The 25,842-nt window shown below is 53.5% G+C and overlaps 11 protein-coding genes across 11 annotated transcripts; 7 read left to right on the forward strand and 4 right to left on the reverse strand.

Annotated features, from left to right (window-relative positions):
• Window positions 1-489: 489 nt before the first annotated feature.
• Window positions 490-1,573, forward strand: ASPZODRAFT_142911 (hypothetical protein; the record flags this gene model as incomplete). Its single annotated transcript, XM_022724898.1, has 2 exons — window positions 490-582; window positions 635-1,573. 2 exons carry the CDS (start codon window positions 490-492, stop codon window positions 1,571-1,573), a joined length of 1,032 nt encoding a protein of 343 aa, XP_022580804.1.
• Window positions 1,574-1,692: 119 nt separating this feature from the next.
• Window positions 1,693-2,526, reverse strand: ASPZODRAFT_67357 (hypothetical protein; the record flags this gene model as incomplete). The annotated part of the gene is made up of 2 exons (XM_022729449.1): window positions 1,693-2,256; window positions 2,335-2,526. 2 exons carry the CDS (start codon window positions 2,524-2,526, stop codon window positions 1,693-1,695), a joined length of 756 nt encoding a protein of 251 aa, XP_022580805.1.
• An 898-nt stretch (window positions 2,527-3,424) lies between these two features.
• Window positions 3,425-6,603, reverse strand: ASPZODRAFT_133326 (hypothetical protein). The gene is made up of 2 exons (XM_022723246.1): window positions 5,824-6,603; window positions 3,425-5,761 (listed from the first exon to the last, which is right to left on the reverse strand). Exons 1-2 carry the CDS (start codon window positions 6,199-6,201, stop codon window positions 3,473-3,475), a joined length of 2,667 nt encoding a protein of 888 aa, XP_022580806.1. The 5' UTR covers window positions 6,202-6,603; the 3' UTR covers window positions 3,425-3,472.
• A 345-nt stretch (window positions 6,604-6,948) lies between these two features.
• ASPZODRAFT_167284 (hypothetical protein) lies at window positions 6,949-9,078 on the forward strand. The gene is made up of 2 exons (XM_022726819.1): window positions 6,949-7,232; window positions 7,303-9,078. The coding sequence occupies exon 2, from the start codon at window positions 7,403-7,405 to the stop codon at window positions 9,026-9,028; it is 1,626 nt and encodes a 541-aa protein (XP_022580807.1). The 5' UTR covers window positions 6,949-7,232; window positions 7,303-7,402; the 3' UTR covers window positions 9,029-9,078.
• Window positions 9,079-9,220: 142 nt separating this feature from the next.
• Window positions 9,221-10,080, forward strand: ASPZODRAFT_133328 (hypothetical protein). Its single transcript, XM_022723247.1, has 4 exons — window positions 9,221-9,316; window positions 9,402-9,668; window positions 9,731-9,837; window positions 9,910-10,080. The coding sequence occupies exons 1-4, from the start codon at window positions 9,241-9,243 to the stop codon at window positions 9,964-9,966; spliced, it is 507 nt and encodes a 168-aa protein (XP_022580808.1). The 5' UTR covers window positions 9,221-9,240; the 3' UTR covers window positions 9,967-10,080.
• A 476-nt stretch (window positions 10,081-10,556) lies between these two features.
• On the forward strand, window positions 10,557-11,113 carry ASPZODRAFT_2098851 (hypothetical protein). Its single transcript, XM_022727703.1, has one exon. It carries the CDS (start codon window positions 10,690-10,692, stop codon window positions 10,969-10,971), a length of 282 nt encoding a protein of 93 aa, XP_022580809.1. The 5' UTR covers window positions 10,557-10,689; the 3' UTR covers window positions 10,972-11,113.
• ASPZODRAFT_66988 (hypothetical protein) lies at window positions 11,023-12,797 on the forward strand (the record flags this gene model as incomplete). The annotated part of the gene is made up of 4 exons (XM_022729415.1): window positions 11,023-11,095; window positions 11,160-11,525; window positions 11,583-11,639; window positions 11,698-12,797. 4 exons carry the CDS (start codon window positions 11,023-11,025, stop codon window positions 12,795-12,797), a joined length of 1,596 nt encoding a protein of 531 aa, XP_022580810.1.
• A 519-nt stretch (window positions 12,798-13,316) lies between these two features.
• ASPZODRAFT_67218 (hypothetical protein) lies at window positions 13,317-15,767 on the forward strand (the record flags this gene model as incomplete). The annotated part of the gene is made up of 2 exons (XM_022729438.1): window positions 13,317-15,407; window positions 15,453-15,767. 2 exons carry the CDS (start codon window positions 13,317-13,319, stop codon window positions 15,765-15,767), a joined length of 2,406 nt encoding a protein of 801 aa, XP_022580811.1.
• Window positions 15,768-16,008: 241 nt separating this feature from the next.
• Window positions 16,009-17,501, reverse strand: ASPZODRAFT_152483 (hypothetical protein; the record flags this gene model as incomplete). Its single annotated transcript, XM_022725859.1, has 4 exons — window positions 16,009-16,088; window positions 16,133-16,325; window positions 16,353-16,842; window positions 16,894-17,501. The coding sequence occupies 4 exons, from the start codon at window positions 17,499-17,501 to the stop codon at window positions 16,009-16,011; spliced, it is 1,371 nt and encodes a 456-aa protein (XP_022580812.1).
• Window positions 17,502-19,815: 2,314 nt separating this feature from the next.
• ASPZODRAFT_133335 (hypothetical protein) lies at window positions 19,816-23,142 on the forward strand. The gene is made up of 3 exons (XM_022723248.1): window positions 19,816-20,299; window positions 20,405-20,589; window positions 20,662-23,142. The coding sequence occupies exons 1-3, from the start codon at window positions 20,058-20,060 to the stop codon at window positions 22,890-22,892; spliced, it is 2,658 nt and encodes an 885-aa protein (XP_022580813.1). The 5' UTR covers window positions 19,816-20,057; the 3' UTR covers window positions 22,893-23,142.
• A 236-nt stretch (window positions 23,143-23,378) lies between these two features.
• On the reverse strand, window positions 23,379-25,085 carry ASPZODRAFT_142919 (hypothetical protein; the record flags this gene model as incomplete). Its single annotated transcript, XM_022724899.1, has 4 exons — window positions 23,379-23,616; window positions 23,674-23,769; window positions 23,828-24,420; window positions 24,453-25,085. 4 exons carry the CDS (start codon window positions 25,083-25,085, stop codon window positions 23,379-23,381), a joined length of 1,560 nt encoding a protein of 519 aa, XP_022580814.1.
• Window positions 25,086-25,842: the final 757 nt, after the last annotated feature.

The following is a 25,842-nucleotide window of genomic DNA, read 5'->3' on the forward strand; positions in this document are numbered from 1 at the left end:
ATAGATCTTGGAAGCAGCAGCGAGGGGTGATCCAGCATTCCTCATTTCCGTTGGGATCGACAAGGCGGGTTTGAAAGCGATAAACCCCCAGCAATCGCGCTAGATAGGAACGAGTACTTGATGTCGAAGGACTCGAATAAGTTGTTATTTAAGCCAGAGCTCTAGTTAAGACGTCTTTAGCAGCTGCACCGGTGAAAGTCGTACAACAACAGCAACAACTCACCGGTTTCCGTTGTACCACGTACTTTGGTGTAGGAGGGGTACTCTGTAACTCTTCTAGCTCTTCCTTGCATATAGCACGGATTGAAAGAATCGATCAGCGAGAGCAGGAAGTCAGTTTAACGGAGTGAGAATCAGATGCGGAGATCCACCGCCTGTGACGATTTCCCGAGCTCCACCGAAGTTATCCCCGCACCAAATACCACGCCGACTCTTGCACAGCGTTGAATGCCCACTGTCCAGTCTACATCCAGTTTGTACCGCTTTAAGATGGACGCAGAAGACGACTATATGTCGATGGTGATTGAGGAGCCGACGCAGAGGGAGACTTTTGCGCAGAAGAAGCTCCGTAAACAGCGGGAGGTAAGCTTGCTTATCTTTTTATGATTTCTTTTCAATCGATCTAACAAGACAGGCAGAAGCCCGGGCTCGGGTCCCCTCGAAAGCCGAACGCGTCGCCCAAGAGAATGCCCGGCGAGACGCCGCACTGGCGACGAGCACGCTCGATCCGCGCAACAAGGGGTTTCAGATGATGGCGAAGCTTGGGTTCAAAGCAGGCGATACGTTAGGGAAAAGGAAAGAAACAGAAGGCTCGACTACAGACTCGACCACGAATACAAATACAAATACAAATACAAATACAAATACAACAACAAATACACATACACATCGCAGCGAACCGTTGAATCTTGTGTTCAAGGAAGACCGCGGCGGGATCGGACTAGACAGCGAACGGAAGCGCAAGTTCCGTGAAGAAGCAGCAGGCGTGGAGAAGAAAGCCCGCGCCGAGGAAGGCGATTACCGCGAACGCGTGCGGGCTGAGCGGGAGACGCGCCGATGCGAGGCGCAAGTCATTGCCGCACAGAAGGTTGCAGAAAGACTAGACGGGATGAAAGAAGGGAAGGATGATGGTGGCGTGGAGGAGGAGGGCGATGATAGCAAGCCTACCTCGTCTGTTAACGTGTTATATCGAGGTCTTGTGCGGGCACGACAAGAACATGAACGAGAGGTCCTTGCCCGCCACGCGCTGCACACCTCGTTGCCGTCCTCGTTCTTCCCGACCCCACGCTTACCTTCTTCTTCTTCCTTGCATGAGGATCCGGAGGTTGACCGGGACGACCGGTACGCACTGGAAGACGAAGACGAGGCAGTGGCTCGGTTCGAGCAGGAGGATGCCGAGGCGGAAGAAGACGCCGAGCTGGAGGCCTTTGACGCGCTGGAGCCGAGCGAGCGGCTGCATAAGCTGGTGGTCTACCTACGGGACTCGCATTGGTACTGTTTCTGGTGTAAATGCGCGTACGACTCGGCGGAGATGGAGGGGTGTCCTGGGTTTACCGAAGAGGATCATGACTGAGACAACTCACTGTATTAACTGTAGTAACTGTACTGTACTATATACTGTGTATATAACTATCATCTATCTACCTGGTATCCCGAACATATAAACATAAACATAAAAGGAGAAGAAGGGAGTCAAGAAGCAACAAAAGCAGCCAACGAGCGATTCTCACACTTGAGCAGGCCGTCGTAACAAGTCGCACAGACGCGCAGACAACAGAACACACAGCGATGACGGACCTCGCGGTCCTGTTTCAAACAGGTCATGCACGGAACGGCATACCAGACGTTGTTCGAGGGGTGCATTGTGCGGTGCGCGGTAAAGCATTCGAAATGGACTTTACCCAGCGGGGCGGCGATGGGTTCCGGCTGCGGTGGCAGCCAGGCGTCGCCGCCATTGCTGTCGTTCTCGCTCTGTTCGGGCGTGAGCGTGCTGGGTTCGGCGGGGGTTTGGGTGCCTGTGCTGTCGCTCTCTGGATCTGGGATGAAGTCTTCCAACGGGGGTTCTTCGGGGGGTGTAGCGGGCTGCTGCTGTCTGGGGAGAGATCGAGTAGGTCCTGTATAAGAGGCCTGTGTAGGAGGTCCCGCATAAGAAGCCTGTGTAGAATGTCCTGTATAAGAAGCCTGTGTAGGAGCAAAAGGTCTATTCCTATACTCGGGCGGAGAAGGCAATGGCGAAGGCGGCAGTCGCTTCTCTGCCTGGGACGGTCTGCTGGAGATGCGCGGGGGAGGACCAGTCGGCATTATTGACGGGTCTTTGCGTGGGATCGACTGGACAGGGAGAGGGGTTGGAGGCATCTGTTGAGCAGGAGCAGCTTGAACAGGAACAGCAGCTTGACTTGAAGCTGGCTGAACAGGTTGAACAGGCTGAGGAACAGGAACAGAAGCAGTGGCTGCCGGCTTGGTTTTCCTGCCCAGCGAGGGAACGCGCAGTCCTCGCGGCCTCTTGTCTGAATCGAAAAATGCCATGGGATATGTATATGTAGTAGTATGAAGTAAGTATTCAGAGGAAAAGATGAACTCTTGCAGGGTCTTCTCTATCCACCGCAATCTCCGGCGCCAGCAAGCGTCTCGGCTCGCCCGTCTGATTTGTCTGCACGAACCATTCTTCGAGGGGCGGGGGGGGGTTTCTTGGGTTTTTTCTTGTTTTTTGCTTGGGTCAGATTTGTCTGTTCCTGGTCCTGTCGTAATCTCAGCGACCACTTTTGATTCGAGAGGTCGAATCGTAGCTTCGCGCTGTTCATCGTGTCCGGCCCACAGTGGAGTGATTGCTTATACGAATGAACAGAAGATAGTAGATACTAAATAATGTATCGATCGATAGTTCAGCACTAAAATAGTAGATGTGATAGTGATGGATACCACATGTGCCCCTGAGTGTTCGCTACTAGCACTCTTACTCTGTTAGATTAAATCGAGTCGTCGATCGTATCGTGACGTGGCCGTGCATACGATCATAGTAGTACGAGTACATGACTTGATTATTCTTTCAAGTCTATAGTGAGAGTATCAAAATAGTTATAGGTATCAAAATAAGACAAATCAGTACACTGGATAGTATGTAGTCTATTCAGAAAGTACACGGAATAGGAATACTAAGAGATTGAATGAAACACTCTCCCAGCCCCTGTTTCTCTTAATTTCCCCAAGGCTGATAATTGTGGACTCTCTCATTAGTACGAGAACTACTACTGACGGAGTACAAAGATAAGTATACATTGACAATCCTATTGTCATCTACATCACTCAAACTCGCTTCTAACCAGAAAACCACTGCGCCATCTCAGCCGTACGCATCCATCATCCGATCGCCATTGCGTTCGTGGCAGGGAACGACATCACAATTGTAAATAGAAGAAAGAATAAAACAGACAGAGAGAGAGAGAGAGAGAGAGAGAGAGAGAGAGGAGAAAAATCATGAGGTCGCTTCGACATTTGAATTTGGACTGATCTCCACCGATCGCGTCTCGAGCTCTTTGGGCATCATCGGCGTCTCGTCCGACACAGCCACCGATTCCAAAAGTGGTGGTGGCGCAGAAACAACAGACTCGGCTACATCCTCTTGAGAGGCAGAACTCTCGGCACGAGGACTAGTAGGAGTAGTAGTAGTAGTAGTAGTAGTAGTAGTAGTAGTGATAGTAGTAGCGGTGGTGGTCGGTGGCGCCGTGTGCTCGACATGCTCGGCGGACCCATCGTTCTTATCGTCGTCGTTGTCGATCACCGCCGCCAGACTACCAAAGTTGAACATGGGTTCCAGCGATGACGGGTTGCTGCCATCCCCCGCAGCGTGATGGTCGTCTGCGGTGGATTCCACCAGCGAGGAAATGGATGACGAGGCGCTCGAGACGTGCCGCAGGTGTGATCGTCGGACCGGTTCCGCCAGCAGGGGCGGCGGCACGGCGGCGGCGGCGACCGAGGTGGTGGCCGTCGTCGCGTTCGGATCGGCAGCGATAGTGGCGGCATTGGCGCTGCCGACACCTGCCACGGGATTGGGTGATGGATAAGAGGAGCCCGCAGCACTCGAGCTGCCAGCGCTCAGGTCTGTGCCGTTAGGAGCGGCGGCTACGGTGGTGGGAATCGGGGAGACCCGGTCCACCCCTTTACCCTTGCTCGTCGACGAGGTAGAGGCGGCGGACGGGTCTTCGCCGACGACGAGCGACGAGGTGCTGCTGGGGAACCGGCTCAACCGGGGGTCGAGCGAAGAGGTATCGAGGCCGGAAAGGCTTGGGTTGCTACTGTAGAGACCGTTCTTGCGGGCGGCCTTGTCCGCCTTCTTGGCCTCCTTTTCGCGCCGCTTGGCCTCCTTTCTCATCTCTTTATCCTCACGTTTACGGCGCTCCTCTTCGGCCGCGAGACTCAGCCGGATCGCCTCCATCATCATCATCTCCTCCAGGTCATCTAGGCGACTGCGCCGCGAGCTACCACGAGGCGGGGCGATATTGGCATCGGTCCCATCCCCGCCGCCGCCGCCGGCGGAGGGGGAGGAGGCATCGGCGTCCTGCATGGCCTGGCGTCGTTCGGTGAGAAAGGCGAGCGCGTTCAGGGCAGGGGAGCTCGTGCGACCCGGGGCGCTGCTCTGTGTATCGAATCCGCCGCCTGTTCGCCGCATCACCCCGCGTCGCCCAAAGCCAAAGTTCCGTGGCTCGCTGCCAGCAGCGTTCGTGTTCATCAGGTAGGCTGCCGTGTGGAGTGCGGTAGCGGCGGCGGACCGTCGTGCCGCGTGTGCGCGCGCGTTGGCCAGTTTCTGCGCCCAGTCGGGCCGGATCTTATCGGTGGTCACGACGGACGGATCGGTGGCGGAAAGGGAGGTGGCGCGCCGACGACCCGTAGGCACCGGAGCGTTGATGCCCGACCCCAGCGAGGAGGTAGAGGAGACAGGGGAGGTGATACTCAACGCCACACGAGCATTCGGGTCCGGAGCAAACGACAGGCCCCGACGGAAGGCGGGGGCGGCGTAGGTCACACCGAATTCCGGCTGGACACAAAAGGGGCATGCGGACGGCTCCGAGACGAGCTGGCAATCCGAATGGGATGCGGAATCGTGATCTGCTGCTGCAGGCATCGTGCTTAGTGGATCATCACCACCACCGTTCGTGGCATTGTGGTCGGATTCGCCGTGCTCCGGGGGGTGAGGGTCCGGACGTTTGATCTGCACAAAGCACTCGGAACAGATCGGCTGGTCGCAGCATCGAGTTCGGTTTAGGTAGGGCGGGTAGTAGAGAAAACAGATGGGACACTCGGTGGCGTCCTTGTAAAGATAGGCTTCGATGGGCTGTCCGTTGACAAACGGATCCTTTGGCAGCTGGAGCTCCCGCGGGCCCAGATCGACCTGGGAGTTGTGTTTGGAAGGGGAAGTGAACGAGGCCAGGGTTTTCGCCCGGCTGCGGAAGAGCGGAGAACTCGACGTGCCCGAGGCGACGACTGAGGCCGGGGTCGCCGGAGCAGAGGCACCCGATCCATCCGAGTTGTAGGACTGCGAGCGAGAGGTGATGGGGACGGTCAAGTGTTGGATGGCGTCGAAGGCGGAAGACTCCTTCACGTTGTCGGGCGACTTCTTGGGCGGGTTTTTATAGTCCAGCTCGGGAGGGATCTCGTCGGGGGCGGGAATCGGGAGCCCCCTAGCGGCCGCCATGAGTTGATGCTCTGTCCACGACTCGGAGAAGTCATTGAGACCTCTCCAGAAGGGAGCCAATCGTCGTTCAATCTGTTCAGAGAGAAGTGTTAATAAGAGGGAAGATCATCTTTGAGAAGAAATCCCCCGCGTACCATGAGTTGTCGCACGACGACTTTGTTGAAATCCTCGGTGCCCACGTAGACACCCTGAGTGACTAGATAGCCTCCATCGACATGTTCCTCCTTCATGCTGCGTTCCCGTTCCTTGAGTCGGGCGGTCCTCTCCTTCTCCAAGCGACGGGCCTCGCGCTCCTGCTTCGTCTCCCGCCGATGTTCCAGCGTTGCCGTTGCATCCCGCTCCGAGTGCCCAGTGCCAATGCCGAGGAAAGAAAGGTCCGGTCGGCTCCCTCGAGCAGACCGTGAGCCCTCGGTGTAGGGCGACCGCCCCGTGCCTGAGGGGGACCATTGGTGGCTTCGTCGGTGCGACGGGTCCAGCGAGGTCCGCGCCTCTCTGGTCTGCGTGTTACCCATGACGCTGTGTCGTCCACCACGACCGAGCCTCCAGCTCCAGCTCAAGCCTCAAGTCTCTCACTTCACACACCCAGTCACAACCCAACCGTCCAGTCCGGAACAGACGGATCACAAGTAGATCGTGGCGATCTCTCCACGCTATCTGCCGACCACGCGATAATGAATAATCAACAAAGAATACCTAGTCTGTGGAAACAACCAGCAAAGCGTAAATACAGTCGGTTCACCAGCGTTTTTAGTTGGCAGAGCGGGGGTGAGAACAGTCGGTTGGCAGAAAGGGTGATAGGGGGGAAAGAGTGGGCTCCTGAGCGCAGCGATGAGATCAGATGCCGGTGGGCCGCGGATTAGGCAGAATGACCGGAACCGGCCAGCTGAGGATCAGCGTAGGTAGTAAGGATGTAGTTGGGAATGGGAGAAACGGAAGGAGGAGTCCAGATAAATTGAAGGGAAAGTGGACAGTGTGAACAGTGTGGAGAAGGCAGAGGAGAGGACACGGTGCGAGGCGAGGCGAGGTGAGGTGAGGTGAGGGAGTCCCTGCCTGGGACTGGGAGGCTACAACGAACTGGGCCGGGCTGTGGCGGATTGGCTTCATGGCTGTTCCGGGATTACATCAGCCTGAGTGAGGGGCAAGACTTTACTAGTATTATAGTATTATAGTATAATAATAATTATAATGATTGTTATAATAATTATTATTCCTTAATTTGATATTATTACTATATTTCATATCTACTATTCTATGCTTCCTAGTACTGTGTCTTCTCCGCCTTCTCCGGACCGAGCTACCCAACGGAGATGGAAGAGGCGTCTCGGCCAATTGCCCAGTCAGCTACCTGGCGGATGGATTGGCACATCCTCCAAGAAAACGCTTCATTCCCTCGTGTTCCTAGTGTATACTCTGTGTTATGATGAAAGATCCAGCAGATTTGGTCTCATACCACCATGCATAAGCAAGAAGAACGTCGGAAATCGAGATGATCCAACGGGGTAGTCTTGACCGAGAAGTGGAACGTGGCTAGTGGTGGCTGGGAATAGGCTGCGCCACAGCGGTACTTTTTCCTGGGAAAAAAAGAAATTCTAGTGGAGACTGACTGACTTTAAATTGTTTGGGAAAATAGACAGTTGACTGAGGCTGGACGATTGATCGCTGTCAACCTTGGTCTTCCTTTGCCTGCTGGAGATAGATACCTGCGATGCTGCCATGACCGAAACTGTCCGCCTTCATATCACCCCGTTTACTCCGGATCTGCTGGGCGCCGTGCTGCCTGTGTCTGTTCGAGCTACGGCACAGGACATTTCCTTCCACACCATCCCGACCTTCCCCGAGAACAACTACGGCTACGTGACTCTGCCCGCGATGGAGGCCGAAAAGATCAAGAAGAAGCTGAACGGCTCGATCCTCAAGGGCAAAAAATTCAAAGTCGACAAGGCGCATCCGCCCAAGAGACTTAGAGGCGAAGCCGAAGACGAGGAGCCATCCTCGGAGCAGGCCCCGAGCACGAAAAAACCGAGTAAAAAGCGCAGGGTTGAGGAGGAAACAGAAACCGGGGTTCTGGAAGGCTTCGAGCTGCCGACAGACCGCAAGGTGAAGCGTGGCTGGACAGAGTCCAACAACGACAAGAAGGATAGACGTCGAGCAGATAAGAAGAAGGAAAAGAAAGAAAAGGGCGTCAAAGAGAAGAAAATGCAGGCCAGGTCGAAATACACGGATAAGCCCGAGTTGCTGTTCCGGACCAACCTTCCTCCCAACCGGGTGTCCGACGCCAATGATGAATCCAAAAACTCCACGGGCAAGGACAAGGATAAGAAAAAGAAGGGCTCTGCGCGCGAGACCACCGTCCACGAGTTTGCCAAAACCGTCACCCATCCGAGTTTCTTGCGCTCGGGCGAGGAACAGCAGCCCCCCACGAGTGAATTTGTCGACGGCAAGGGCTGGGTGGACGGCTCGGGGAATGTCAAAGAGCCGGCCAGTGATCGGATCCGCAGCAAGGAATTCCGGCCCGGCCAGGTCCCAGGGGCCAAGGAAAAGCGCAAAGCAAAGAAAATAGAGGTGGCCGTCGAGCCCTCTTCTGAGTCGGACGACTGGACCTCGTCAAGTGGCAGTTCTTCCGACGAGTCGGAGTCGGAGTCGGCGTCTGAGTCTGAGTCGGATAATGACAATAGTGACTCGTCTAGCAAGTCGAGTGAATCGGCCGTCTCTTCGGATAAAGACACACATCCCCCGGTAAAGGCCAGCAAGGCGAGTGCGTCGAACGAGTCCGATCTACCAACCGAGACTGCAAATGTCGATGCCAAAGTCACCGGCGAAAAACAGCCATCACAAGAAGTCCATCCTCTGGAGGCTCTGTTCAAACGCCCAGCCGCTGAAGAGAAAAGCAAGGCTGCTGAGCCGACGAGCAATCAGTTCAGCTTCTTCGGAGCGTCCGAAGACATCGAGTCGGAAGAAGAGACTCAGGAATCTGCCGAGCCGCAAACGCCATTCACTAAGAAGGATCTTCAATTTCGTGGCCTACGAAGTGCTGCGCCAACCCCGGATACTGGCTTGGTAAATCGCAAGATGAAACTGGATGAAGACGAAGACGAAGACGATGATGATGATGATGAGGAGGACGAAGAAGATGATGATGATGATGATGCTGAAATTGCTACGCCGTCTTCAAAGTTCAAACCCCTCCCGGTGAAACAAATACCAGAGACCGAGTTCACCAAGTGGTTCTGGGAGCACCGGGGCGAGAACAATCGCGCGTGGAAGAAGCGGCGTCGTGATGCGGCGAAGGAGCAGCGCCAGCGGGAGAATCGTAAGAAAAACATGAAAGGGAGGTCATAGATATATAATATCACTTCTATGAGTTTTGTAGATATGTGTATCCATCATTGTACTAATAATCAATCATAATATTCAAATAATTTAAAAAAATTAATATTTGATAATAATATACCAGGTAATCACATGACGCCAAGATCCGGGGCGGTACTACGTAAGCTACACCAGCATCGCAGAAAAGACGACAACCATCATCTTCACGCGAGGTTGCAACCATGAGACGAGTAGGGGTGGCTCCCCATTTAATACTGTGCCTTGTGCTTTTGCTAGCATCATTTGCATTAGCTTCTAGTGAGTGCTTCCTCCGGATACAGAAGAACACCCTAGTTCTCCAGACGAGCCCTTTCGCAGCATTTCAGCAAGACTAACGGTGTAGCCCCTACATCATTCTGCAAATGCACGTGTTTCACAAACAGCACGATCATCCCTCTTGACGAGGGAGCCGACGATGTGTCCTCTTCTTTTTCGGGATTCCGGAATCTGATCCGTTTTTACGATGAAGTCGACGCGAACGCGAAGGAGAAGCGAGCAAAGAAATACCACGCCCTGAACTGCAACGACTGTAATCGCAAGTTCTGTCTGGATTATGATCTGCCGATGTGTCAGACCGCGAAGGAGGAGGATGTTTTTACGACGTGTTTTCGTGAGTTCGCCCAAACACACACCCATATATGTATATGTATGTCTATGAATGCTCATTTTCAGAACGGGATTCTCGAAAAGACGAAGCGGTCGTTTTCATCTTCATCTTCGCGACGAGCGGGCTTCTCACCTGGGCGGCTCTTAAGCCATGGGTGGAGAGATACATGGAGGTCAGTTCTTCTTTTATTTGCAGAATGCAGAGAAATACTCGGTAGGCTTATATTTGAACTAACGAGTTTCAGGCGGCTCGAGAACGCAGATCATATATTCCTGTTTCAGCGGGAGACGCACATCAATAGACGAGTGTTTTTCCTCGTCGATCCAGATTATGTATATAGAGTATTACCCGGAATCGACGACCTACGTTGGCATAGAGTAGCTACTAAGTCGCAGACAAAAACAAGTTTTCTATGTACCACCACAACCATTTATGATTTAAATGTGAGTTGATCATGGAGAATAATCATAATTATTCCATCCTGATCTTACCACAGTATATCCTGTGGCAGACTTCAAGGGCGAGGTTGATTTATAAATGGACTAATGTCTAGGCGCTAACCAGATTGTTACTAGTTCAGTGATTGACCGTACTTTAGTCACTTTCGGGACTTTGGGACATCAAGATCTGCTCTACTGCATCCATCCACTACATATTATGCTATGCGATACGTATTCAATTGATCTGCAACCAGAAGTGTACTAGAAAGATAAGAATACTTATTTTTTTTTTCTTTTCTAGAAATCAATTGGTGTGACATTCGGAGAATAACCAGATGATCCTGTATCTCTGGTATGAAGGGGCTGCCCGCCACCCGGAAAACCGCCTCGAAGCGTTTCCGGATTTTCCATGGATGGATTCGTATGAGCATAGATCGGTCTGATAGTATAAGAACGTTTCGCAGTTGGAATTATCTGGTTCTATCCAAATCTATTTCTCTAATTTCGCTTTCTAATTTCCCTCCCTTTTTATCTCATTCAGGTACCGACACTTGTACAATTTTGTACGATTAATTGGCCACTCGATGACCTTCTCCACCCTCCCGTCCGGTTCCTTATCAGCTCAGACGCACCAGGACTTGCAGTTCCAGTTCGGGTTTCGCCTCCGGGCGTCTTTCTTGGACAGCAGCCGTCCCTCCCTCTCTTCCCTTCTTCCCCCCCCTCCTCTCTTTGTCTCTTCTCTCAACTCAAGGCAACGTTTGCCAGGCAGGAAAAAGAAAGAAAACAGCAAAAAAAAAGAAATAAGAGCAAAAGAAAAAAAAAAAAGAAAGAATAAAAGAAAAGAAAAGATAGAGAGATTCCACTAACTGCAGTTTGTTGGAGGACTTCCGTAAGATTCTTGGTTGTTGAAGAAGAAAATGGTATTAACCCATCAGGCAAGACGCACCGGTTCCTACGACAAGTTTCCCACCTCGCAGCTATTTCTCTTGGGTATGTCATGCCTCTGTCTTGTGTGGATTACTGGATGCTGCTGTTGATGCTAATATATATCTAGCAATATGTCGTGTGGCCGAGCCCATTGCCTTGACCTCCATCTTTCCCTACTCGTGGGTGATGGTCAAGGACCTCCATATGGCTGAGGGAGAAGATGCCTCGTTCTACGCCGGGATTCTCATCGCTGCCTTCTCGCTCGCCGAGGCTCTCACTGGGATGTTCTGGGGTGGTCTATCCGACAAGGTCGGCCGCAAGCCTGTCCTCATCTCCGGCTGTCTGGGCACCATGCTCTCCCTGCTGCTTGTCGGTCTGGCACCGAATTTCTGGATCGCTCTGATCGGTCGTGCCCTGGGCGGTGCCTTGAATGGGAACATCGGTGTCATCCAGACCATGGTCGGAGAGCTGGTCAAGAACCCGGACCATGAACGTGAGTATCGTCCTGAACTTGAGATAAAACAAAAATATGATGTACTGACGGATGTAGCTCGGGCTTACGCGGTGATGCCCTTCGTTTGGTCCATTGGAACCATCATTGGACCAGGTAAGAGCTAGTTCGGCTATTCTGTCTTGCGCCCGAATGTAGTGCTAATCTCATCAAGCTATCGGTGGCTTGCTCGCCAAACCAACCGAAACCTTCCCCTCGGTCTTCGCCCCGAGTGGGATCTTTGGCAAGTTTCCCTATCTGCTTCCAAACCTCGTCTGTTCCGGTCTTCTCGTCTTCAGCATTATCGGCAGCTGGTTCTTTCTGGAGGAAACCCATCCAGACATGCAGCCATCCTATTACGGTGAGGACGAAGGTAGAGACGCTGCTCACCCGTCGCAGCAGCCATTGCTGCCCACCGGCGAAAGTACCATCGCCGCCAGCATGGTCGACACCCGGGGCGAGTCTTACGGAACGTTCGCCCATCCTCAGCTGTCACAGAAGTCGCCACCAACCCCTTCCTCCATCTTTACTTGGCGGGTGGTCATGCTCATCACCGCTCTCGGGATCTTCACCTATCACTCCATGACCTACGATCATCTGCTGCCCATCTTCCTCCAGGACGCCAACAGTAGACACAACGGTTCGCTCTGGGACATGGCGGGTGGTATGGGCCTCTCGACTCAAACAGTCGGCTTGATCATGTCCACCGACGGCATCATCGCCCTGGTCATCCAGACCGTGATCTTCCCCGCCTTGGCTCAAGCACTGGGCGTGTGGAAGCTGTTCGTCGTCGTGACTGTCCTCCATCCGCTGACCTACTTCATCGTCCCCTTTCTAATATTCCTCCCGTCATCGCTCACGCTTTACGGCATCTACGCTTGCCTGGTCATCCGCAACATCCTTTCCATCATCGACTACCCGGTCCTGCTGATCCTCATCAAACAGGCTAGTCCCTCCGACTCGGTCATGGGCAAGGTCAACGGTCTTGCAGCCTCCGTCGGGGCGGCCTCGCGCACCGCCGCCCCCCCTGTCGCGGGCTACCTCTACAGCACCGGCTCCAAGCTTCACTGCACCGCAATCGCCTGGTGGGGGAGCACCATCGTTGCCCTGATCGGTGCACTGCAGTTGTGGTTCATCGACCGCAAGAAAGACGCCTCAACAGTCTCGGCTCTCCAGTCCACCGATTGGGCGCTGGCGGAGGCCATGGCTCAGAAGGAGGAGATGCTTTGCCTACTGGACTCGGAGGCTTCCGCCAACACGGAATACCAGTCTTAAGGGATAACTGCTATGTGCAGTTCTCACGTCTTTTTGATGATATGATGAATCTCGGGGTTTTGTTTTTTTTTTTTTTTCGCGAGGTCGACGTATATGATTTAGCGATCAGCTTGGTTTGATTTTCCGTTCTATGCTATAGATTTCTCTTGATTTCTCTTCTATACCCACAGCGCATTGTGGTGTCTGCATTGTTCATTCAGCCAGCAGTTTTTCTATAGAATCATACAATAGATTGTTTATAAGATAATCAATGCAACTGTCTGGTCAACAAATGGACCTATACATAGACTCTATATGTATTATTTCAAATTATATTGAGCTGATCCTCGGTGAAAGTAGAATAGAACTGCCGCTTCTGACCGCCCGTCCCTCAGCAACCGAGTCCCAAAAAGGCTTAGTATTGTTTATCGTCGGATGCAATAATAATATAACTGGAACCTCACTTGACGGAGAACCTCTTCAATCATATCCTCCACTTTGACATTGATGTGCTGTGAGTCGGATTGAACCCCATCAAAGATGTCATATCTTTCGCCCCTCTCGGCCTCACGACAGAACAGGCGCGATTTCTCGTCGCCTTGTTTCACTGGACGGAAGAGCGTCCAGGGCGCGGAGGAGAGCGAGAACCAGAACCAGACGGAGAATATCTTTACGAGTCCTTCGAAGCAGTTCATGAACCATGCAGAAAACGATCATCAACCACCACAGTACGAGAACGATGGCCAGGTCTTCCAGGACGAGGAGGAGTCCGTGTACGAAGCCCCCAGCTCGCCATTCCAGTTTGACGGACGCGACGACACGGTCGATCTACAGAACAAGATGAACTATAGGAGGAAATCTCTGGCTGTTCCTGGTCTAGATACGTCGCGGAAACGATCGTACGATTCCATTCCCGAGGAGGAGGAGCCGGAGGAAGGGCTGGACGCGGGGCGGTTCAAGAGAAGCATGAGTCGGCATGAGGAGGAATCTGAGGAGGCCAATGTTATCCACACTGCTGCTGAGGTGCAACTGGACGTTGAACCCGACACTCAGATTGAGGATGATAACGCTCAGAGGATCGAGGTCCAGGAAGGACTGTTGGCAAATAGCATGGTGGAAGAACAACATAACGAGGGAATGAGTACGGTGCTGCACGGCGATGCGGGCGAAACCAAGGATAACGGCGACTCGAACTGCGGGAATGATGCGATGTTGGATATTGATCCTCGTGAGGTGTGTGAAACGAGCATGGACGACACCTGCCTCAGTACCTTTTCTGCGGTGCCGAATGTCGACATGACGCTCTTTGCAAACCTGCGAGGGGGCCACGATTCTCCAGCAAAATCCGTGCGCGAGCGTCCCATCAGCCCTGTCGAAGATATCACATCTATGACTCCCCAGACTGCCGGCAGGCAATCCCGCAGCCGTGAATTGTTTGAGAGCAATACGCCGCTGGGTTCCCCTACACCCCGGAAGAGACCGATCCGGGATTCGAGTGTCCAACGGGAATCGCTCAACCTGCTCGATCTGACGGGCGATATGAGCTTTACTCCCCGGCCCCGGTACAGCATGCAGAGTAATCGCTACTCCCCGCGGCGCACGCCCATGAGACCGGTTCTCGACCCGAACCGCTCGCCATCCAAGCTGTCCCTGCTAGACTTTGATATTCCGCCTGTTCCAACCCCGCGTTCCATCCCCTCTGTCACCCCTCGCGAGCTGGAGTCTCTCAAATCGGGCTTTCTCTCTGAAATTTCCTCCCTCAAGGCAACGCTAAGCGGCAAGGAGGCCGAGGTGGCAAGTCTCAAGCAAGCTGTGGCTGATGCGGAGCGCCGTGTCGGAGAAGCGCTTGAGGAGGTGAGAAACGAGGCAGCCCGCAAGGAGACCCTGGAGATGGAGCAGGCCGAGTGGGAGCGGAGAGGGCAGGAGATGGAAACCGTGCTCCGCAACGTCAAGGCTGAAATCGAGTCCAACGAGCAGGAGCGAGACCGACTCGCTATCCGAGCCGATGAGGCGGACAAGGCCAGGGAAGAGCTGGAGGGTCGCGTGGTGGAGCTGGAGAGTCAGTTGGCAGCCGCCCGCAAGTCGGCCGCCACGGCTTCTTCTTCTTCCTCCTCTACCTCCGCTTCTGAATCAACAACAGAGTCGTCCAAGTCTGCCGAAGATACTGCAGCAGAGATCCAAGAAGCTGTCGAAAAGGTCGCCCGTGAGCTCCATACGCTGTACAAGGGCAAACACGAAACCAAAGTAGCCGCGCTGAAGAAAAGCTACGAAGCACGGTGGGAGAAGCGCGTGCGGGAAGCTGAGAAGAAGTGGAAGGAGGCGGCGGCCGAGATTGACCGTCTCAAGGCAGATCTCGAGGTTGCCCAGCAGTCTAGCAGTACCAACAAGACCGACAACAACGACACCAGTATGATGATGGCTCATCTCCATGAGGAGCATGAGACGGAGAAGCACGTCCTGCAAGCCCAGATCAAGGGTCTAGAGCAGGAGATGATCGCGCTGAAGAATGACAGCGAGCAACTCCGGTCCGAGCTGAAGATCGAGCGCGCCGAAAAGGGAGAGCTGGTTGCTGCCGTCGATGAATGGCTGGCGATGCAGCAGCCACAGCAACCACAGCTGCAGCAGCAACAGGTACCTCCGCCGCCCCCACAGCATCAATACCTCCCGCAGCAGCAGCAGCAGCAGCAGCAGCGAGGATCCGAATCCCCCCATCCCACCGCCGAGGATGCACGAACATCGCCAGGGCCCGAAGCTGTACGCGGCTACGCCCGCGGGATCCGCCCCCCCAGCACTAGTTCTACGAGCAGTGTCGGAAGCGGTAACGGCACCGGCAGTGGTCCCACCGAGAAGAAGCTTTCCCGCTTCGGCGCCCCGGCTGGGGGACATTCACGCGGCAACAGTGGGGGTCGGTCGGGCATTGCGGTGTTCACGCCTGGCCGGAGCGGGATCATGGGGTCTATCGAGCGGATGGGAAGGGGGAATGGCAATTGATTGACATCCCTTGATCTATTCATGCATATGATGGTGGATTCTGACGCTTGATGTTTCATGTTTCATGTTGATGTTGATGCTGGGTTACTGGGTAGGGCAAGGGTTACTGGGTAGGGTGAAGGGTTGGTTGGTTATGGGCGTCGGTTACGAATCATGACCTTTATGCAATATGTGTACTTATCCATATCTAAGCAATGGTTTCCCATTGCTGGTACATTGCTAGTTAAACTGGTACATTGAACTATTTCGAAAGCACGCTCTCCACTTCTTCGGCAATGTTATAATTGTATAGTTGCTTTTGAGGGCCCGATGAAAAGAGACCTGGATTTGGTTAGATGGGGAATGGACATAAAAGGAAGACGTACCCATGACCCAGATAAAAAAGGAGATGATCAGTTCCGTGAGGAGGCCGATCCCCGCTTCCCTCTGTTTCATCCGCTTGGCTTCCTGACCAACGGCGTGGACGCGAGGAAAGCGCAGATCGGTATATTGCTTCGTAGCTAGCTTTACAGCTTCTCTCTCTGATATTCCGCGTTGTTCGGCACTATCGGTCTGCGGCTGTTGCTGTTGGGGTTGCTGATATGCCGCACGTAAATGATGGGCAAGAAACAAGGCGAGAGCCTCTGCATCCTCGAGGGCCTGCGAGGAACCCTGGCCCGAGTTCGGGGGTAAGGCGTGCGCCGCGTCGCCGAGGAGGATGACTCCCTCGCGGTCCCAGACGGGGAGCTCGGGCGTCGTCCAGATCGGGTACATTGATTCGACGCGTGCGGAGCCGATGATGCGCTGCACGACGGGGTCGGGCCAGGAGGCGTGCCGGGCGCGCAGCTGGGCCGTCACCGAGTCCGAATCAATGCTCTTGTGGTCCGGGCATGTGGGTGTGAAATACGTGGACCACCATAGTAGAGCATCGGGGGATGGCGGCGGGGACGACAAGTAGTAGTTCGCCCCCGTCGGGCTGGAGTAGCTGTAGCCAAAGAAACCCTGGCCGCCAAACGCGATGGTCATGCACTTGGGGGTAATGGTCCTTCTCATGTCTTCGGCTACAGGGAAAAACCCGCCCACGCCGACGAGACCCCTGGTTTGCTTTTTGAGTAATCTGATCTATTATGAAGAAGAGGTGGCTCACTCGTAATGAGGCGGGTATGGATCTTCTGAACTGGGGTCAGAACAGAATAACGCCTTCTTGACGACGCTCTTCAGGCCATCCGCCCCGATCACTAGGTCAGCTTCTTCTGGCGGGCTGTCATCTGCGAAATGGACGACATGTCTCCCATTGGGATTGACAGTCACCCATTTGACTTTCTTGCAGATGAATGCGTCAGTAGGAACCCGGTTTTTCAGGCATGACCATAGAGCGTGTCGGCTCATGGATACCGATTCAATTGGATGATCGGCATCGCCGCCTCTGGCATCAATTTCTTGCAGCGTCCAACCGAACGAGCTCTTGAGCTTAAAGCGCGAATACGGGTATCCTGAACGAACGACATCGTGGAATAGGTCCTCATCCAGACGTCTCAGTACATTCAGGCCATTGGGCGCCAGGCCAATGCCTCCTCCAACCACCAAAGTGGCCGAGTGGGTGTCCTCCGCAGTCCGCTCTTGAAAGGACTTTTGTGAGGTATCGTACGCTTCATAAATTATATACGAGTGGTGGTCCTCCGCCGGAAGATGCTTCTTCAGCAGGAGATATACAGCGCAGCCGCTGATTCCTGCACCGATGATTATAATCTTCATCTTATTCAATTAGTATAACTCGTCAGTAATTACGTCTCGAGAGACCGAGGTCTGAGGATTAGCCACCAGGATATGACTGGTCAAGTGGGAGAACGAATAGTCGGATATATATTCCACTGGCGGGGGTTTCCTGTGATTGTCATTCATCTCTGCCAGTGGGGATTGACTTGGACCCAGCGCTCCATATGACATACACGCTTATTCACTCGTCATAATAATAATAATACAACTATCAGGAGGATAGTCTCAAACGCAGATCATCGGCACGAGCCTCGGATGTGTTCCAGCTTCCCAGATCATCGACACTCGGTAGTAGACACTGGACAGCGAGACACTGATAGTGATACACCCCCTGTGGACCTTGGGAGCCCACTAGCAAGCCAAGACAGGTATTAGGTAGCTATGAGCAGCTTTCTCCTGAAATCGACAGCGGCGGCCTCTAACTAGGCTATAGATTGTACTGAGTTATCAACGGCCATCTAGCCAAGTGCCAAGGAGTACTTTCCACTTACCTAGCTACATTTCCATTAGTTACGTCAAATCATCGCTCGTCAGCATATGTAATAGAGCAGCAGGGGACACACATGTCAGATGCAGGATACCATGCCTGATGCCAAACGCACAGGCGAGTTTTGGTGGCGGTGCGGAATGGAGAAAGTGGATGCTGGAAATGGCTGGACGCGGCGAATGTCCAGATCGGGAAGAGCGGCTGACAAAGCCCATCCCAAAACAGAAGGATGGAGCCTCGTGACCTTGCTCGTTTTTCCTCGTCACATGGCAAGGACGAGGGGGAAGTTGAGAACCTCCAAGACTTCACCAGACTGTTCAACACTCCAGGGGGGGGCGTGTACGGGGGTTGTCTACCGTGTTACACGCTGTGTGTCTCTATCTCAAACCTTGCTACTAGCAACTAGTACTAATAACTACTTGGTTGTTTGTACTTTGACACCCGTGCTTAGCCGATCGTGATTTCCTCCGACTATCGCCCTTGTCGAACGGCGACAAGGGATGCTCGCTAATAACCAACTAATAATGATGCTCAAGCACAGTCAGGGAAGCCTAGGCCCTATGGATTATGAATAATACCAGCGAGTCCAGGGATTGTTGCGTCAGCTGCAGCAGCACAAGCCAGACGCTAAAGGGTCTGACTGCGGTGTTATTCTTGCTTTCCACGCTCGCTATCCTGCAATGTAAACTCCAGAACTTCCGTTGACCGGCACTTTCTAACCCCTAAGTTCTTTCTCATAGGCCACCGCGTGTTTGAGGTTTGGAGCCCAATCATGGCAGAGTAGCCACCATTTCGTGAGTGAAGAATACCGTCCATCTTATTCGATAAACGATGCTCCGTAATGCCGGGTCTCTCCCCACACAGGGCCGAGTGCGGTCCCAATCAAGGAAGCGAACAGGAAACTCAACTGTTGGAAGATCATTTACGGAGCATACGGAGTACATCACTTACGGAGTCCGGCCCCTGGTCCCCTTTCGGGTAGCCTGATCGGCTAGGCCTCATGGCAAAGGAAGCAGCTTGATCGCCGTTGGGCCTGGTGACTCAACGGATAGAAGGGAGGCCAAGTACTGGTACGGAATACTGCGCACTCTATAGGCCTGCGGAACCGACAACGGCATCTCGCTGTAATATTACCCCGTGATAACAGCAACCCTCGAAGCAACCATGATCGATCGCCTTGGGAGGGGTGGATTCAGCAAACAATGGATATACGGAGTAAACTCCCTGATGAATCTCCCACAAATGGCGCTCCCCATAAATATCACTACTATCGAGTAAAACTCCCGATGGCTGAGTCTTGAACCGGCGGGCCTGGCGGAGAATTTTCCGGATGCCAAATTTTGACTCAGCCGGAAAACAACGTCATTGGAGGCGAAATGCCGCGTGAAAGGCCCCTCCGAGTTTTCCCGCATTGGGCTCTAGCGGCTACACGCTTGGTAACGTGATCGGTCCGAAATCTCCAACAAGCCCCCACTGATTGGTCAGCCGTGCAGACAGTGGGCTCCTGCTCGATGGGGAAATGCCTCTCGTGGTGGGGGGCGCGCGCTTTGCTGAGCACGGCTTAGTTCCGCCTGTAGGCCCCACCTCTGACCTTGCCCCGGTTCTTTTCCCCCCACGCTCCCTCATCAATCACCGTCACGTTCCGCGTCAAGGGAACCCCACAACGAGTCCTTTCCGTCTGGGGGAGGCAACCATGGCGAATGGCAAACCCCTGCGTGGTGGAAACTTGGGGTGTCTCGCATCCAGAGCGTCTCCTACTTAAACATCCAGACCGCCGCTTACCCGCACACGCTCCGCTGCTTCTCTCGTCTTTTTGAGGCCGATCCCAGTGGATTGTTTTCCCGAAGATTGTTGTTGCTTGTCTTTTCTGGAATACGGGCTGCTGAATCGATCACCCGCGGACAAGAGATAAGCCGAAAAAAAAAAGAAAAGAACAAAAACAACTGGAACCTCTCCGCTCTTTGGAATCGCTGTCCTGTCGTCGTCTTTTTTTTTGGTTCTCTCGCCCACAATATTTTGACGATAAATGATTCAATTCCTGGTTCAACATGGCGACTACTACAGCGACAGCCACGGCCACCACCGCCGATTCTGATTCTCAGAGCAAGCGTAAGGCGTCCACCGCTGGTCTCTCGGCCAATTCTCGGCCTGTGAAAAGACGTGCGTCAAAGGCCTGCTGCTGCTGCCGAGCACGCAAGGTTCGTTGTGATGTGGTCGAAAATGGTTCTCCTTGCACCAACTGCCGGTTAGACCAGGTGGAATGTGTGGTGACGGAAAGCAAGAGAAGAAAGTTCGTCTGCTCTTACCATCCTGTCATTGACTCTACTCTTTTTTCCCCCCCTTTGATGTTACAGTCAAGTTGACTCCTTGCTCTCTCTCTTTCTCTCTCGCACAGGAAATCGCGCGTTGATGTAGAAAATACCAACAACTCCGCGGATTCGCCGATCGAGGCGCCCGACGAACCGCATGTGCACTTTAGAAGACCGAGTGAGACTCACGGTCTGTTGGAGGGCATTCCTGAATCGCCCTCACAACGTTCGGTAGACTTGGATGCCGGGCATCATATGCCCCATCTGCTTTGTTCGTATCCCGCCCGGGATTTGCTGTGTGTGATGCCTTGGAGTGGTGCTAATCTCAAACTGTGCACCATAGATCAAAAACAAGTCAATCGTATCGGCGCGGAGGATCGGTATCGCAGACGAATGGCTCCTAACCCAGCCGTGCCTGAAACCCTTCCCATGCAAAACATGACTGCGCAGATTCGCCAGTTACTGGAACCTTCGTTCTCTCCCGCGAGTGGATTTCTCCCGGACTACATCAGAGGCCTTCCCCCCCGTCTACAAAAGGAAGATATTGACTATCTGGCCACCAAAGGAGCTCTAACCGTCCCGGACCTGACGCTGCGGAATGAACTACTGAAGAGCTACATCCACTATGTCCACACATATATGCCTCTCTTGGATCTGGAAGAGTTTCTACAAACCATCGCCCGGAATGACGGCATCCATCGCATGAGTCTGCTGCTATTCCAGGCCGTCATGTTTGCCGGGACAGCATTCATTGACCTCAAGCACCTCCTAGCAGCCGGTTATCCCAACCGCAAGGCCGCCCGGAAAGTGTTTTTCCAACGAGCAAGGCTGCTCTACGATTTTGACTATGAAGTCGACCGGATCTCCCTGGTCCAGTCGCTACTGCTGATGACCTACTGGTACGAAACCCCGGATGACCAGAAGGACACTTGGCATTGGATGGGCGTCAGTCTGTCGCTGGCCCACACCATCGGACTTCATCGCGACCCGGGAAATTCTCGTATGGACCTGCGGCGCCAGCGGATGTGGAAGCGTATCTGGTGGAGCACCTACACCCGTGACCGGTTGATTGCCCTGGGAATGAGGCGCCCGATGCGCGTCAAAGACGATGACTGCGACGTACCAATGTTGACGCTGGATGATTTCGAATTCCACCCGTTCCCTCCTGAGATAGTGAGCATGGTCGGCGATTCGGAGATCCTTCAAAACGTGAACCACCAACGGGAGCTGGCTCTCATGTTCATCGAGAAGGCCAAGCTGTGCCTGTGCGTTAGCCATGTCCTGTCGGCCCAGTACTCGGTACTCAGTCACAAGTTTGGCGGCACGATGGAGACAACCATGATGCTTGTCCCGAAGAAATCGGCCGCCGAAACCTTTGAGGTGAGGCGCTGTGATCAAGAGCTCGAGAGTTGGCTGGCAAACCTCCCCGCGGAGATTCAATACTCGCCCTCGATGACGAGGAAGCTGCCCGAGGCGCAAGAAGTTTTGCATTCCCATCGCGCGCTCCTCAAGATGATCTATCTCACCACCTCCAGCGCCTTGCATCGCCCTCAGGTCCTGCCCGCCTCACCCTACCCCTCCACGGATGCAGAGCTACAGGAACTGTCCCGGGGTAAGGTGCGGTTTGCCGCCATTGAGATCACCAATATCGCCCAAGACCTACACGTGCTGGACCTGACCCGGTTCTTCCCGACCACCGGCGTGACGGTCCTGCTCCCCGCGGTCATCATTCACCTGCTGGATATCAAGTCCAGCGACCCCAACGTGCGGATGACCAGTCTGCAACGATTCTACCAGTGCATGCGGATCCTGCAACGGTTGCGTGAGATCTACGCCTCGGCGGACTTTGCAACATCCTTCCTGGAAGCCGCCATCCGCAAGGCAGGCATCCAGCTGACTGTAGCTCCTCAGGAGGTGCAGCGGTTGAACGGCAACAGCAACAGCAGCAGCAGCAGCAGCAACACCGTCAGCGACGGCACCCTTCGCATGCACACCTTGACCCCGCCGCCCGAGTCTCTTGCCCAGAAATTGCCTGATCTAACCTATCCGAAGCCGCCGAGCGCAAGGACCGCCCCGAGATTCATCGGCGGTGATCTCGAGCGCGGCCTGCCGTTCGCCTCCACCCCGCCAGACTCGGACAGCAGTGAGAACGGCAGCACGCAGAACATCAACCCGAACTACATGCCGGACACATTCACCATGCAGAATATGGTGAACCCGGACCACCTCAGCCTGACAGAGCTGATGGACCTCGCCAACGACGCAGAGGTCACCCAGAACGATTTCGACGCCCTGATCAACTTTGACGACGCAGGGGCCGATTTCTTCGCCGCCGACGACGGCCTCAACCTCGACCCTACTCTAGATGCATCTTCGTCATCGTCGTCATCTCTTGAGAAGCCAGCCGCTACCGCTACCGCGTATGGCTTTGACATCGGCGTCGATCTAGGCCTCGACGCTGACAAGACCCTAGATTTCCATGGTCTATCTAAAACTAGCACCAGCACTAACCATCCATCCGCGGAGAAATCCATGGCTCTCATTGCCGAAGTTGAGAAAGAGCTAGCATTCTGATCCGTGGAGTTCAGGTTCGGAACTTTGATTTGACGGCTTTTTGTTCGCCGTGCAGTCGGACTGCATGGTGGAGTCTTTTGCATATTCTGTATCATGATGATTTTGGACGGCCGGAAAAAAGGGTGTACATATGGCGTCGGGCGGTAGTGAGATTTTTTTTCCTTCTTTCCTTTTTTTTTTTCTCATGACCACCAACTTGAATCATGTACATAGATTCTAGAATTGGATAATAATGATTCCTTGATTGCCTACTTTCAAACTAAACTTACGGGTCATATGGAATCTCGAGTGAACTTTATGGTACTACTTCTAGGAGCATATCGATTCTGATCTGATGTAGATATATTTCTCACCAACAGGGTTAGATCGCCGTCGTTTGCTTGACGATCTGGGTATTGTACGTACAGAACTGTCAGTGAGGAAAAGCTACCAGATAAAAGCATGGTTAGATAAGACTGAGAATTAGAAAAGAAAGATTTGTTAAGATTATGACTGGATCTCAGTGATGCTATCACTCGGCGGAAGCCCGTGAGTCTCAGTGGCTGTCGCGGTCTCGCCGACGACATCCTGGGCGGTCTCGTCGGAGAACTTGAGGTCTTCTTCCACGTCGACCGAGTCTTTGATCCGGAAGAAGATGACAGGAGACGCGATCAGAAGGCTGCCGGCTAGGATACCCCAGCACGAGGCGAACTCGACCATGAATGCTGTGTTTTCAGCGTCCAGTCTAGACCCGTTAGCAAATCTCGATTAGGGTTGTGATAAGGAATGTGGGATGTCTTACCGCCACATTCCTGCGGCACCTGCAGATTGGATTCCCTTGTAGAATCCGGCGAAATTGGCCAGTTTGCGACTGTTGTTAGTGAGAGAACCCATGAACCTGTTTTGTTTTGGTCAGACAACATATAAGAACAAAAAAAAAAGTGGTGAGAACCTACCAATAAGCACAGGTCTGGAAAGCAGCATCGTAGAACCCATAGAACATGTACAGGAACATGGGCCCGATGTAGCCGCTATCGGTAAAGTCCATCGTTGGGGTGACCGTGGCCCGGGTGTAGGTCCTCTGGAAAACATAGCCACCTCCCCAGGTTCCCATGGTGATAGCAAAGAGCAGAGCGAAAATAACCCTTGCGCGTATTGAGCGGGAGAAGCCCTTGAAGTCAAGAATCCTTCCAAAGACGAACGCGCCTACCATCTGCATGAGCCAGTACAGAAGACTGTTGAGAGACCGGGTGCGGATGTTGAAGTAGGCGCCGTTGACACTGTTGAAGTGATATGGGTAGAACCAGTTGCTGGCCAGGAACATGGGGAAGAAGAGAACAATGTAGTAGTCGGTGCGGAGAGTCTGCAGCAGGCCCTTGAACTCAGACTGCCATGTGGGATGTTTCATCACAATGACACGGGAGCCGTCCTGACGCTTGATATATTTTGTGTCGAGGAGAGCCCATGCGAGAACAAAGCCAAGCGCCATGAGGACCATAAAGGCGATATAGGTACCATCGTTTACTTTGCCAGAATTGGAGTGAAGGTTCTGAAGAAGTGGAATCTGTCTGCTGTCAATACCTGATCTTCAGTCTGTAAGGACTTGGGCGTCCTTACCAAAGCCCCAATGACTCCACCAAGGTTAAAGATCACCCAAAAGAGGGCGATGAATCTGCCCTTTTCATGCTCATGTGGGTAACTCATCATGACGGCGCCTTGGGCACACCACAAGAGACCACCGCAAACCCCAAGCAAGGCGCCAGAGAAAATCAGGAAGCCCGCATTTCTGTTGTGATTGTAGGAAAGGAGGGAGGCGACGTAAAGAAAGTAGCCAAAGCCACCAAAGGAGAGGCATAGCTTGAGGCCGATACGGTTGGCGATCGAGCCAGCGAAGAAACCAACCACGGCGAAGGCGCTGTATAGGGCTGTATTGGCGTTGTTAACGTCATGCGGATCCAACTGACCGGCTCCTCCCAGGCCACTGATCGCATTGAACATGCCGGGACACAGGAAGCAGACAAAGGAGACGAGGAGCAACTGGGCTTCGGGGGATGCGATGTACGGCAGTTCCAGGAACCAGATCTTCAATGGCCGGTACATCCATCGCTTGCCTGTGATTGAAGGATCGCGGCGACTTGATCCCGACTCGAGATGCACAGCAGCGTCGCCGACTTTTTCGATCGACTGATCATCACTGGTGGTCGAATTCGACATGGTCGAGAGGTTCTTATGGATCAGATGGACACTGGGGAAAGGAAAGCCTAGACGGACTGTATGTACAGGTCCGAACCAAGGCTTAACCAACCACGATGATCTGCTTTGCAAAACTGGTCAGTTTGCGAAGATGGATTGGCAGAAAATGATACGCAACGCAGGCATAGAAGGCATATGATATACGAAGACCCAGCAAGGGCATTCGCAAGGTTTGGAACCCACCTAAAACATCCAGCAGACTGGCAACAAGGGTCGTGCAATCACAGAATGACGTTCACGAGATGACGGACTGAAGGTTTGGTTGGGTATTGCAAGCTGGAGAGAACGACGAACGAGAGGAAGAGAATCGAACCCCAGACCCGAAAAACGACCAAGCACAAGCGGTTCAACCGACCGAGAAGGAGGAGGATCCTGGAGCAGCCGGCGTAAAAGAGGACCTGCGGCGGGCCTTGGTGTGGCCTGCTGGCATGGGAACCACAGGAATCTGCGGATACACAGACGATAACAGCGTCTGCCGAGACCGAGAATCAGACCTGGCGGGGAGCCATCAGGGTCACATCAGGCCGCATGCAGCCACTTTCCACCCGAAGCTCGTCACCACATTCCTTGTGTTCTTCTTCACGATGGCTGGTGATGAACCCGGCTGTCGATGAGGTACTCCCCTCCGGCTTGCGGGACAGTATTCGTCCATGATGTCTCTTCTGCCGGTGCTGCTTCTGGTGCGGCTGTTGTCTTCATCTCCCAATACCGTCCCTTT

This window comes from Penicilliopsis zonata (genome assembly GCF_001890105.1).
Source record: "Penicilliopsis zonata CBS 506.65 unplaced genomic scaffold ASPZOscaffold_8, whole genome shotgun sequence".
Classification (NCBI taxonomy): domain Eukaryota; kingdom Fungi; phylum Ascomycota; class Eurotiomycetes; order Eurotiales; family Aspergillaceae; genus Penicilliopsis; species Penicilliopsis zonata.

Coding starts and splice junctions, on each gene's coding strand:
- ASPZODRAFT_133326 (XM_022723246.1), bottom strand. CDS start 6,201: ATGGGTAACACGCAGACCAGAGAGGCGCGGACCTCGCTGGACCCGTCG. Junction 5,762..5,823: donor TCGTCGTGCGACAACTCATG/GTACGCGGGGGA, acceptor CTCTCTGAACAG/ATTGAACGACGATTGGCTCC.
- ASPZODRAFT_167284 (XM_022726819.1), top strand. CDS start 7,403: ATGACCGAAACTGTCCGCCTTCATATCACCCCGTTTACTCCGGATCTG.
- ASPZODRAFT_133328 (XM_022723247.1), top strand. CDS start 9,241: ATGAGACGAGTAGGGGTGGCTCCCCATTTAATACTGTGCCTTGTGCTT. Junction 9,669..9,730: donor TGTTTTTACGACGTGTTTTC/GTGAGTTCGCCC, acceptor GCTCATTTTCAG/AACGGGATTCTCGAAAAGAC. Junction 9,838..9,909: donor GGGTGGAGAGATACATGGAG/GTCAGTTCTTCT, acceptor AACGAGTTTCAG/GCGGCTCGAGAACGCAGATC.
- ASPZODRAFT_2098851 (XM_022727703.1), top strand. CDS start 10,690: ATGACCTTCTCCACCCTCCCGTCCGGTTCCTTATCAGCTCAGACGCAC.
- ASPZODRAFT_133335 (XM_022723248.1), top strand. CDS start 20,058: ATGGCGACTACTACAGCGACAGCCACGGCCACCACCGCCGATTCTGAT. Junction 20,300..20,404: donor ACGGAAAGCAAGAGAAGAAA/GTTCGTCTGCTC, acceptor TCTCTCGCACAG/GAAATCGCGCGTTGATGTAG. Junction 20,590..20,661: donor TCATATGCCCCATCTGCTTT/GTTCGTATCCCG, acceptor TGTGCACCATAG/ATCAAAAACAAGTCAATCGT.